At 40.8% G+C, this 13,881-nt stretch overlaps 1 protein-coding gene across 1 annotated transcript in view; it reads right to left on the bottom strand.

Annotated features, from left to right (window-relative positions):
- The window catches only part of si:ch211-113g11.6 (semaphorin-7A), a 38,590-nt gene extending 27,030 nt beyond the window's left edge, over positions 1-11,560 (bottom strand). The window contains exons 1-3 of the mRNA XM_010737145.3: positions 11,095-11,560; positions 4,948-5,087; positions 3,387-3,449 (exon numbers count right to left, since the gene is read on the bottom strand). Of these exons, the coding sequence (XP_010735447.2) occupies positions 3,387-3,449; positions 4,948-5,087; positions 11,095-11,173 (282 nt within the window). The 5' untranslated portion in view covers positions 11,174-11,560. The remainder of the gene's footprint in view (positions 1-3,386; positions 3,450-4,947; positions 5,088-11,094) is intronic.
- Between the last annotated feature and the right edge of the window lie 2,321 nt (positions 11,561-13,881).

A 13,881-nucleotide genomic window follows, 5' to 3' on the forward strand; every position in this document is an offset into this window, starting at 1 on the left:
ACAGGAGAGGCAAAACAGTGTAGAGTGTTTCAAAAAGTGATTGGAAAGGAAGAGAGAATGAAAACAACAGACAGAGCATGGGATTGAGGAAACAAACAGGGGAAGAGAGGACGTTGGAACAGAGGGAGAGTGAAACAAAGCGAGGCGACAGCACAAAACCGATTACAGGAGAGAAAGCGGATTGCTCAGAGAGCGATTTAAGAAAAAAATGGCAGGCAATCCATGCACTGAGCATTGTTGGCAGAAAACACACAGGAGGCTTAGCCCTGCAGTACAACACTGCAATACTCCATATGCATCACTTATTCATCAAGTACAGAAAACTGACTGCTACCCTACAAGACATTACTAGATGGAGGATGAAAACAAATAGAGTATTCTGGTTTTTGGGTCATACGAATCAAGTATGTTGTCGTGTGTCTTTTACAAAATTGTACTTTTAAAATAAAACAATCAAATTCGTATGGAAACGAGATGAGTACAAACTGGAGATGGAGAGAGTACATCAGTACGTCCAAAAGACAAGTGGCCAGAGATTGTGTAAGTGTGTGTAGGTGGCCGGGTGGGCGGGTGGGTGGGGCGGGGTAATGTTTGTGTGTGAGTATGTATGCAAGTTTACTTTGGGTACTTTGTGTTCTTGAGGGAAATAATTGTAGTTATTTGATTTGCATGGTTCACACAAGACATTTTGGACTGGGGTTATAACATTAGAATTAGTTTTAAATTAGGTTATAAGGTCAGTTTTAGAGATTCATATATTCTGTCACGCAAAGCAATAAACTAATTTGTCTTACTGGGGCCAGTAGCTAATATCAGCCTCAAAGTACTGTCCGCCTCAGTAGCTTCATTTCTCATATCAGGTTAAAGCTGGTCTCAAGTTCTTGTGATTTTACTGCAAGAAACTCTCCCACTGCTAAGAAACAATGCTCACTGAATACCATCCCAGTATCCCTAAGAATTATATCCATATCTATTTATGATTTATGTCCAAAGCCAATGTTCAGTGCCAGTGCAGGAAGTAGTGTACCCTTTAGGTTAGGTTAGGCATGGAGGTTAGGGTATTGTGCAGGCAAGTAGCTTCATGCAGATCAGAGTTCATGTCTTTCTACAATCTTTCCCAAACTGAACCTTCGTCATTGATCATAAGTGAACAGAGTTTGCCAAATTCTCTAGTATCAGCCTGTTCTCACTCCCAACTCATGCAATATTGCAGACCTCAAAATATGATGCTATACTGTAGGTACGCAAGAAAGTCTGCATACGGAAGGGCTGTGGATGAATTGATTGGCCACGGACACAGGACTTTCACCCAGGAGACAATTGTTCATGCCTTGTGTGAAAACAAAGCATCAAATTTTAAAGCATTGGGGCTCCAAGCAGCAGTATTTGATGAGTTCAGAATGTGTTGCCTGTATCTACGTTCTTATATGGCCATAGATTTCCGAATAAATGGGTGACCACCTTTTATTGAAACAGCATACTCTAGTATGACACGTCTATAAAGTTGTGAAAGTAGACGACCAGTGTTTTTGGAGTCCAGTGAGTCCTCTGAGTAGCTTGTGTGCTTTTTACAGACAAAGCTCCTACTGTAAGCAGCCACAGAGGACATTACACAGCTGTTTTCATAAGCTGATTAGTTTTCCTTGGGACTATAACTGATCTGTAAGTGTAAATTGAGCGGACACTTATCCAGAGTTAATCTCAACCTAAAAGCCTCCTGGCGAGAGTTGATGATTAGGTCATTAAGGATAATGACTTATAGTGTTAAAATAAGATCTAAGATTAGCTTTAATTAAGATGAACTTTGTTCTTGTAATACTCAGCCTGGACCATATTTGGTGCATTTTCACATTGGGCTTTTGGAGACTGTGTGCTCTGGACAAACTGAAGATGAGGTGGACAGGCGACTAGGAGATCCATCTCCCTGCAGTGGTAAAGTCTTCCACAATCCGTGAGGCTGTTTATCACTGAAGCACCACTGGCTTTATTGGTGAAGATTTACTGCGTCGCTCAGGATATTCTCCTCTTCCACCATCTGCCACTGCCAGACTGTGGAACCTTTAGCTCTGTTTGTACAGAAAAAGACTTCTTTGTTTTGTGCCAGTAACACTTCTACTCACTGCTGTGAGATATGGGTAGCAGTGCAGTGGTATTTAAACCAATTGAATCGCAAAAGTGGTTTTGTCCTGAAGACAATATGTTTATGGTTGTCACAATAGACTCCAATTGACATGCTGCCTTTACAGAGAATATATTACTTGTGTTAAATTAGGACTAACACTCCTTTATGTTTATATAAAGCTTGGCACACCTGGACTGGAGACTGAAGGGATTCAAGCAGCTCTAAATATAATTTTTCTATTCTGAAGCAATATACTGAATACAACTGAAATTTCATTGTGAGGTATGAATATGTTACTATATTTTAAGACGTTGCCCCATTCGTTCCAATAAAAGTTGCTCACCAGGCACTAATGCTCGAATTTTGGAGGCTTCTTCAAGCTTGGCCCCGTAAAACATGAGCATAACGGACTGCTACTGGCTCCCCACATATAAGTTACATGAAAATAATGTATGTGTCTGTTGATATGTGTTCATTATATTATTAATCTGTGTACTGAAATAAAGTCTTTCTGGTCCAGTGGACATCCTGTAACCTGCAATATCGACGGTGCTACAACCCATTGAAATCCAAGAAATGTGATATGAGAATTCACAAAACTTACAAAAATTTAATTTGTCTACATAGATAGGTGAAAGTGAATTCCTTTTTTTTTTGCTATTGAGTAAATCTGGAATTTAACACAGAGTATAACTGAAACCTTAACTTCAGTGAGCTTGTTAATTTCCTGTTGGACGTTGGAATCGATGTAAAATGGTCTTGGTATTTTAAGTACAACCTTTAAAGACAAAGACGTCTGATTCTCATGCCAGAGTCACTTGGATGTCTTTATTTTCCAAGACAAGCAGCGTATTAAGCTACACTGCACACTTCCCCACACTCATTTCAGGTTGAATATTGCGTTAGACTCCCGGTGTTCTCTCCGTCTCTCTCCATGGAACCTCATCACTCACTGCAATTATCAACAGCTCGCTCATCAAGTGCATTGTTTGCTTTGATTGTCTTGGGGGTGAAGTCTCCGGTGTAATTTGTATAAATTTGCATTTCATATGTATTTATTTCTTTATTGCATATTTGTGTTTTTATTATTATTATTTGGTCTCTTAAGGAAAACATTATCCTCATCTAAAATAAGAGAATTAAAACTGTTATAGTACCTATCTCAAGGGCAGATGATGATGACGATGATGATGAGAAACAGGATGATTACACACTGATGGAGGAGGAGAGTGTTTTGCCGAAGTGATGGAGGATGAGCTTCTACCTCGAGTGGTGCAGCCTTGGCCTTGCAGGTGTCAATCGCAGTCTGATCGGACGCTGCGGGGATCTGTAGGAGGAAGGACTGGTTAGTTTGTGCCAAGTTCTTTCACACTGCAACGACCCTGCTGCAGCTGCTAAACAATCCTCACAGCAAACATCCACCACGTTAGTTAACACCACTCCGCAATGCTCACTGCATTCAAAGACTCATGCTGTCTTTAAATGGGTAATTTGCATTCTTCTTCTACGCCTGCGGTAACTTAATTTGCCTCCTTTACTTCACATTCCCTACAATTCCTTTCAAAAGCAGAGTAGTAGATGACTTTTTAATAATAAATGTATCCCAATGCAATTGTTGAATCTCAGAAAAGAAGCCCTTGCTCTTTCTGTATGGCTGACACCATGAGCTGATGTTTACTGTAGCTGTTTTTAAGAATTGTAAATTTATTATGCTCCGATATACTAACCTGCGAGTAAGAAAAACACACCATCAAGCATCAAAAATTGTCCTTCAGTGTCAAAGACATCACCGATCTTTGTTTTTCCACCTGTCTTTTTGTCTCCACAGAGGAAACCCCAACACTAAGTCTGCAGTCGTTCTGGATAAAGGGGCATTGTCGTATCTGGATCAAACACCGAGCTTACAGTGTCAGTGCTGACACTGCAGCCCACACACTATGTAGTCCTAAGCCTGTGTTGACATTATTAGCTCAGTCAATTATATTTCCTCACACACACAGATAGGTGTAGCTTCATAAATGTATGCATGACCTAACTTCCTCAGCCCTCAACTGAGCTGAACTGGGTCAGCGGCGGGCCAGCCGTCTCATCTCTCTCTGCGTCGCCCTCGCAGCAAGAGGGCAACTTTATTTGTTATCATCCAGTCTGGCAAACAGAGTTGGGGTGGAATACATATTTTGAAATGATACATTTAGTTTTCCTTCCTACTTAGTTATCATGTTGAACATTTTTCCTGAGTTAGTTGTTTTTTTTGCAGCCAAGTTGGAAGCTGTCCAGTACAACCACGGCCAAATGCTTTGCTCAAGGGTACCTTAGTAAAGACAGTAAGGGAGGAGCGAAGGGGTGCTTCCCTAACCAGGAGACTCAAACCAGAACCATCTCAGGCAAGTTTTCAAATTCAGCCTCGATTTAAATGCCCTGCACAACCACACAGGCATTTAAAGTCAGTCTGCCTGATTAAACCTCTGCTCAGGCTGAAAGTGACAAACAGTCCTGACACAAGATTTAACAAGCAACATAACATGGCCTTAAACCCAGGTTTAAAGTACCTGTAGTCCTTTTAGGTCCCTGCTTTCATGTTTATGTAAGCCTTATGTATAAACCGCACTTTCAAACATTGGTTGGTTGCCAAAGTGGTTTTTGTAATTGACTCACTTGGTTTGGCAGTATTTCGAATTTCAAGTGGTGGCTGGAAAATGATCTTTTTATAATTACTCTCTACATGGCATCCTTACAAAAGACTGTCTGGAGATTAAATCGCCCAAGATATTCTACTAGAGGGATATGCGCACAAGTCAGCAAAATCAGTTAAAAGTAAACTGTACCTGTAGGTCGCGGACCCCTCTGTTAGTGAATGTCAACACGTAGACCATCGCCTGGCCGCCCAGATACAATGTGTCGCTCCCCTCCTGGTGGTACATGCTGATGTAGTTCTCAGGTTTGTTGAAGTGGAACCTGGAGGGCTCTGTGGATCATAACAAAACATTGTTAAAATGTATGTTTTTGTTTGTGCAAAGAAAATGTGCCCTGTGGTAATAAAGTTTAATTAGTGTAAATGAACTGAACTCAATTCAATTTATTCTAAAAACAAGGGATACACTGCCACAACTAATTATGAGTGCTACCAAGTACTGTAAGAATATGCAGTACAGCATTTTTCCAATCAAGAGCACTTCACAAATTACAGTAAATCGAGAAGACAAGACTGTAATACAAAAGATTCATAAATCAGGGGTCAACAACAATAACAAAAGGTCAACACAGGAAAGCAAAATTGAGTTTCAGGAAGTTATTTAAAAAGCTGATCCAGATTTAGCGGCCTAAGCTCCTCAGGCAGGTCAAATCAAAGTCTAGAAGCCCTGATGGCAAAACGCCAAACCTCTGGATTTTAATCTATATTTAATCCGCCGTCACTATGAGAGAGACTCCTGGCTATGAACTGGTTTGATTTACCAAAACATTCGATCTGACGTTAGTGCCCTTTGTGGTTTTAGATTAAACAGGGAGCCTTTACAGGAAACCTGGCTGGGGTGTTAGAGGAAAAGGGCATTTGGTGGGAGCATAAATATCACTGAAATAATCATGTGGGCAAATACCACCACAGATGCTTGGTTGAATTATACTCAGGACACCTCCAGAAGGCTCAAATGTTCATTTTGGCATTTCTGATTCATCCATCCAATCAGACTCACACATAACTGAACTGCAACTGTGCCTTCACTTAAAAATAGATAAGATGCTGCTATTTAAGACATGTAGAACATGTACTAAAAGTATCTGTAAGAGTCTTACAAAGAAATGCTGTGACTAAAGAGGACTAGCATATAATTAAAATAGGGGGTTTATAAAACATTACAGTTTCAATCCCTCTAATAGAGCTGCCAGCCTCTTTCTTTTATTTGGTCTCTGCTCCACAGACCAACACTTCTCCATTTATTTTGTCAAGAGGTATTTCATACAATTCCAGTCTGGAGAGTTTAAAAGCTTTGTAGAAACCCAGCCAGGTACGTGCTTAACAGAGCAACAGATAATATTACCAACATGATCATGACCAAAAAAAATAAAAGAAGAAATTGTTTGTTTGAATTGTTAATGTGTATATATTTCAACAAAGATTCTTCATGAGTAGAAAATAAAATCTAAATTTAATTCCAAGCTGATGATGCATTTTGCTTGGCACCAATAGAAATTGATATACTAATAATGACAAGAGGTGATCGCAGGGTCATGGTTACACAGTATTTGCAATGATTTTTCTTCTCATCCCTGAAATAAAGAAGACGTTCACTCTGACAGCAAAGATGAAGTGGTAGTGATCACTGGTTGCTAGCCAACCAACTAAGTTTCTATGGAAACAGTGGTCTCTCTGATTGGGGGGGCATCTAATTGATGAAGCTTGTACTTCAAGCAAGTGAGGAACGAACAAGCGAGGCCAATGTGATGGATGGTTTAAGGAATATATATATGTCACTGTCAGGCGATCTTGGGAGGAACACCCAGTAGCTGGCAAACACACAGATTGGCATTAACGTTAACAAGCAGCACTTCAGAGCTTCCCAAGTGTACCCACGTTAATTAAATTCTTCAAAAACAGAGACAGACTTTACATGAAGATCAAAGAGTCCAAATCAAAAGCTGTAAACCAAATATACTGCCAAACCACCAGCTACTTAGAGTATACCAGAGAGTGTGCATTAGTTTATTTAGCATAAGTTGTGTGAAAGAGAAACAGATGAAATGGTTCCTACGAAAGACCCGGTGCTAAACATTGGTTTTCTCCATTATTTGTACTGTAGAAACAGTAGAATCATCCAATACGATGGACTCTGTCAAAGAGGACCTGCCTCGTCTGTAGATGTAATGTAGCTCTCATTCTAAGATAACAAAATGACAAAGACTATTTGTTAGTTACGCTAGATACAATTGATTAATATTGTAATTGAGTTACAATAAAGACAAACATAGAAACAAAGTTCATCCACCTATCTCTGACTGGACAGAAAGTTGGACCAGAGATCCTGTCCCCTTAAAACTGTTCTTACTGTAATGTATCCCATCAACCTACCAAAACTCACAGAGGAGGACTTATTGCTTTGCACACAGACGGAAAAACAAACTCATTTAAATTTTGGCTTCAGTTGGTATTGAAATAATGGCTCCTCCACAGTCAACACATCTGTTTTAGACCAATAAAAGAACAGTAATTTACACATCCCCATACTGTGGTCATTTTAAAAAACCTATAGTATATAGTGTTTTTGAGTTGTTGTTCCCTGTGTTGAATCAAAATTGCTGAGAGCTGCTGCCTGCCTCCCATTTTGCTGTTTTCCCACAATATGTTATTTTATGCTCCACGGCCATTTGGTGACCCCTGGAAATTATCTCACAACCCCCTTGAGAATTGCTTTAAACAACCAAAAGCACAAAGGTGGAACAGAATGTACAGTAATTTTAACATGTCTTACTCCAGGTGTCTCTGAACACAACATCAGAAGGGTCACATGTATACAACAGAATCTGGACTCCTAGCTCCTCTTTTAAGCTCTTTTGCATCTCTATGTGTCAGCATATGTCTCTTTTTCTTTTTCCCTTAGACATTTAATCGTTGGTGAAAACCTTGAATTTTTGGCAGTAGAGTTAGAGAAAAAGCATGTTTTGAAATTACTGAGTCTCTTTTAAAAGGTACAGATTAGAGAATTAAGAAATGTGCTAATTAACAAAGAGAGAAAAGCACAGATGTTGTTTTCGAGCATAGTTTACAGTCGTGCATGAATAAAGCATTCTGGATATGAAAAAAACAGCAGCAGCAAACATCAAACAGGTTTCGATAGAGAAGACTTTGAAGCACTTTTGAAGTTTTCTGTTCGGCACCAGCAGATCCTCTAAAAGCTGCGTATTTCATTTACATAGACTCCTTCATTGCATTGTTGTTTTGTGTCCTCCATTATGAACTTGACCAGAAAATCAATTAGGCCCTTGGTTCAATAGGGGTTTTGCATTGATATGTTCAGGCCTTCAACTGAGAGAAAAGGTCAAAAGAAACGATGGCTGAACTTTGCCAACATGTTCTGATATTTGGAATGCAGTCGTAGACATCAAATTAGCCTTGAGATGAGCTCCTTCGCTCCCTTTTCTCTGCATTTCTCTGGATGTTTCGCCTCTTTTCTCTGCTTTCATGTCTCTGATTTTGAGTCTCTCTCTTTATGTTCCTCTCTCTGCCTTTTGATATCATTGTCACTCTAAAGCAGACACATTCAAACTGAGGTGCGTACGCATAATAATATAGAGTAAAGTAGGGCAGACTTGCATTTTCTTTCCTTTTCATGAACGAATCTTAATCCTAATGCATTCCTATACAGTGAAGAGAAGCACATATCCTCTATACATATACATACGTTCACACATACTTGCATACATTGTACATAAATACATAGATTTTATGAAAACGGCACTCATGCATATTTATTATCATTGGCTCAAGTGTCTGTGCCACATGAAAGGGGCCACTTTTCATCAGATGGTGATTTGAGGGGCGTTGCTACAACCCTAACCCCACATCTGACTTGTTACCCTGCCATCCCCCCTCTCCATTCCCAAGTACAGTAGCAGAGAGAGTGTCGGGCATGTTGGTCTAATCTGTCCGACTTTTTGATGCAAGCTAGAATCCATGACCCCCCGACCATGGCTTTGAAATTTCAGCAGTCCAACTGTGCTGTGTACTTATAAACCCATTGTGCTGTCCATGGTGCTGGAGATTTCAGAGATCAGTTGTGCCTTTCTCTTAGTTTCATGTTTGATCTGTAATATTCTCTTAACTATAAATATAATATAAATACCACTTATATACTCTACTCCTTTCACCTGCAACTTTACTGTTTCAGGTCTATCTCACTGTCACTGTGTTCTCATGAGAAGCTGGCATCAGTTTTCAGAGAGAACGCTCTGATAAACCTACCACGGACAAAATAATCACGTGTAAATATTAATCAGTACTAATTAATATGTATTCTTTCATGTCATGTGCTTATTACATGTAAATGCAGGTAGAGATAACTGCAGTCTAATATGCACTCTTGACGTTTCAGAGATGTGTAAATTCAGCTTCACAGGCATTTTGGAGGCTTTTGTTGAATCGCTTTGCGTTAGTATCATATCACAAAGGTGGACTAATCTCTCTAAAACAATTCCAGCAAAAACATTCGAATTATATCCATCAAAGTAGAATATATTGTGCTTGTATGCTCTCAGTTGTTTGTTCAGGAGAGATGCACTTACTACGTTCAAATACATCATGTTCCTACTGAGGTTTAATGCACTAAAGTGTGTGCCAAATGAATTCGGTGTAATGCATTTACCTAACCCTACAATAAATCCGTGGCAGCATGCCTAACCTTACCCATACACTGAACTGGATTCATCTAAATCCTGATATAAGACATCAAACAGTTCCTTGAAGGTTTGTGAATCTCCCGAGCGTGTAAAGTGGGGACATGTAACCATCTGAGGACCTCGACGCTGTCCGTGGTGCTGAAACTGAGCCAGCTCCTGGTGAAGGTTTCGCACTTCAGGATCAAACTGACCTTTGATGGATTTCCTCTGACAGTTTTCTACCTGTGTGCTCTACACTGTGTGTGTATATGTAACCCTTTGTGTGTGTGTGTGTGTGTGTGTGTGTGTGTGTGTGTGTGTCTGACAGGCATTCATAGCTCACCCTGCAATTGCATAACAAAGAATTTGATTGATATGACATGCACGTCCGGGGCCGTCATCTTGTGCGTTTTTTGTACTGTGCCCATGCGTGGGGAGGGGAGGGGGATGTAGATACAGATAACTTGACACACAGCCCCCATCCTTACTGATTGCTGAATACATTAGTAGACTGTGTGAGGTGTAAAAAAGCGTGAGTGGAATAGAAAACAAGGAGTCGGCTTGGAATTTTCCATTCATTGCTGTCCCCTCCCTTTCTCCCTCTTGGGTCTGTATGTGTGTACATGTAGCCAATGCATTTCTGGCGGCTGCAAACCCTAAAGCAATGCAAGAGCCGGACTCCTCTGCTGCAGTGTGAAGCAGCTGCCGTGTCCCGCATTGCAGCTCCGCAAGGACGCGGGAGCTACAGTGACTGTGTCAACCCCCCAAAGAGTCATATTTCACAGTAATGCGTTACGGCGGTGGCAGACCGGTGTTTAGGTGTGTGTGTGTGTGTGTGTGTGTGTGTGTGTGTGTGTGTGTAGGGCGAATTGGCGCCATGTTCCTCCAGATGGCAGGGGGAGAGGTTGTTTTTGAGCGCTTCTTGGTTTTATTCTGCTCGGTGCGCCTAGAGGTGAGGATGGACGGACGGTGGCCAATCGGAGCCTTATAGGCGCCCCTAACTGACAAACAACCAGCGATGCAGAGGTGGATTTTAAAGAAGAGCACACGGTGAACTGGTACTGACATAAAGCCAAACACACAAGTTGTCATAAAGACCATGAGACAAAGCCACAAGTTGCACAAATCAAATCCAAATGATCCAAACGTGGCTTCGTGCGAGTGTGCACACAGTGTCCAGCGCATGATCTCTTGTTAACATCCAGACGACACAACAGAATTAGTTTTCCTCCAGATGCTCATCCTGTTATAGTGTGTGAACATGTGTGCGGGGCCTGGACGGTGGAGCGCGTAATTTACTACTCGGTCAGTGATGGGGGGGAGGGCGGTGTTTTAACAGATGGATCCAGAGGTGGAACCGCGTCAATATGGCTTAATGTTTGTGCAGCTTCCTCTGAGGACAACACGGCTCATAATGAGGAGAACTGGAAATAACTGGCCACATCACCTCGTGACTAAACTCTCACTTCATGCATTCATCCATTCATCCGTTCACGCATCCATTAACCCACTACCCACCATACACAGCACACACACATTAATAAAACATGCAGGGCGACATGAATAATTGTCTGACAACGTTTAGAAAATCCAGCAGTGCCTACCGTGCACAACAAATTTCAGCCGAGGTGACTTTCCGACGATAACCGTGGCAAAAAGCGACAGCAGGATGAAAGAATTCATCTTTCTCGAAGCTCTGCCGTGTGTTGTAAAAAAAATGATTCAACCGTTCAAAGCGCTCCACAAAATCCTCCTCCTCCTTCCTTTGCAACCGCCTTTATGGTCCCTCCCCGATCTGCTGCGTCCCAGATCTGTGCCACGACTGCTGGTCCCAGTTTCTATCTTGTCCGTCTGCTCCAGCCGGCGGTTCAGTTTGGAGAAGTCGGGGTATCAGGCTCCACCTCGGAAACAAAAGGCAAAGGGGGGAGTCGGTGTGGCCGTTCAGCAGGGACGCAGTGATGAAAAGTGGGAGCGCAAAAATTTGTCTCCAAACGCATCAGTTTAGGTTCCAGGCAGGTGGGATCACGCGTCATACCTGTTGCTGGTGCTGAAAGATGATTCCCAGATATGATTTGCAACCAACTGCGCCTTTAAATGGATGTTATTCATCTTTCTTTGTTTATTAAATCATCTTGTTTTGATTTTTCATCCTCTTATAAAATCAGAATCACACTTTCCTCACAAGCAGCTACTGAAACAATGACAGTTAACACCTCCTTGTTTTGTATTTGCAGAAGATCTCCACACATTAAAGTTCACATTACATCTCCAGATAATATACTGCAGGAGCTCATGGGTCATTTTATGTTTGCACACAAGCCCCTCGCACCAACTGCCAATAATGATATTGCCTCAGCAACTGCTTCCACTGTAATGTCTAATCAATATGTATCAATACTGCCTGAGTGGCTGAATGGGAATGAATCAGCAGTTTGGCTTTGCTGTACTTGCATTTGTGAAGTTAATTGAGTCAAATTTGGAGAGATTGAACCACTTTAAATGCCGAATGGCTGTTAGTGGAAGCAACCAAACAGATGCTTGCATGTCTTTGTGAGATCGCTCAACATCTATGAGAAATCTGGGAGCGTTTCTTGCAGGGAAAAATCAGCATGAAGCTATTTTGAAAAACCACAGAGAGACGTTCCTGTGTTTCATTAATTCAGAAAGCACTACAAACTACACACAGGTGGGTGCTTGGCAGAAAGAAACCTGTAAAAACGCATCCACCAGGAGGCCAGTTTGGCTTTTTTTTGCTTTCGTCTTTCAAATGTTTTAATCGTCTCTCAGTGTTTCACCTTAAATCAAGAAGTCTGAATTCAGTCAGTGATGCAAACCTACTAACGTACAAAAGAAGAGCACACTCTACAGGGATTCAAGCTGAGTTATTTACTCGTTAAACTTACTCATTTCTTCACACACATTTAACCAAAATTAGCTTTTAAACGAGTTTCTGTTCCCTGGTTAATTGGATGGATTTTAACCCTCGATGTCTGGAGTTTAAATGAATGCTTTGTGTTTGAACAGGACAGATAAATACATGTAGTTCAAATGTGAAAGGCCTGAACATCAAATGCTTATTAATAGTCTGAGTCACTTCCTCTCTCCCTGCAGGGTTAACATCCTAAATGGTGATGAACCCTCTACATGTTTCACACATGACCTCACTCCACAGTGATGTCATTTTGCATTATGCAGTCAGTGCAATGACAAAGTGGGTGGATTTCTAACCACTAGATGGCAGCAACAGCAGGTTTTTACAATTTTTGTTACATCACTACAAGCTGATAAATCATCAACAGGGGTCTCCTGTCTCCTTCAGCAGGTTTCTGCACCGATCAGCCGTCTTTCATGGAAAGTCATTTATCGCTGAAATCATTTTTTGAAGATTACAGTTTTAGGAGACAGCGAGGACGATGACTTCATTAACTAGTTTGCTTTCACTGCAGAAGAGGCCACAAGATCAAGATTAAAAACATGTTTTAAACCCTCTGGGGTTCTATCAATGGCAAAATCAATTTCTTTTGCCATTGCGGCCGATTGCACAGAGGGTTAAAACAAGGAGTAGCACTAAGCTGAGGTTTATATACAACATATCTCATGTCAAAACTTAAAAAAATAAGCTACTTATGTATCACTTCATTTGATAGCAAACCTTAAATTAAAACAAGGTGATTGAAGGTTTGGCATCCGTACAATCAAACTGTAACTAAAGGTTGAAATTAAAATCAAAAAGTCTGTCTGGCTGGCCTCGTCTTCTTTAAATAATAAACTGAAGAATATCTTCTTCTATCCAAACCCAATCAGGCCAAAGGCTGACTTTAATTTAAAAAACACTTAAAGATAATTTATACAAATTGGTATATGTTTGTTAAATGGACTGAATCGCCTTAATTTGTGGCTGTAGCACCATTTGCTGGTGGAAATCAATATAAACCAGTAGACTGTAGGGTACCACTGATGATATACAACGATTCAATGTTCAACACAGATTATGAATTCTATCTTAACAATAAACAAACACGGACACAAGTTACTTTATTTAGCAGACGAGGCATCTTTAAAAAACAGAAGTTAACGTGTAAATAACCAAAACCACTGTGGCTCTGCGTGTAGCGCTGCATCCTACACCTTGGTGTGAAGTGGAGTATCTTGTAAGCCATTGGACTGATGGTAATAAAATTTGGCACAGACAATGATACTCTAAAGAGGATTACAACAAACTGTACAAATTCACTGACGTTTTGTTCTAGTGCCATCAAAAGGTCAACAATTTCAATTGAGTTGTACCTGGCCCAGGAGATACCAGGACAAAAACATCGTATTTACGAGCTGGGAAGGGTGAGTTGACAAGTAGAATCATGAGCTGTTTTGTTTTCTTTCCGCATAAAGAA

This window comes from Larimichthys crocea, chromosome XIII (genome assembly GCF_000972845.2).
Source record: "Larimichthys crocea isolate SSNF chromosome XIII, L_crocea_2.0, whole genome shotgun sequence".
NCBI classification, from domain to species: domain Eukaryota; kingdom Metazoa; phylum Chordata; class Actinopteri; family Sciaenidae; genus Larimichthys; species Larimichthys crocea.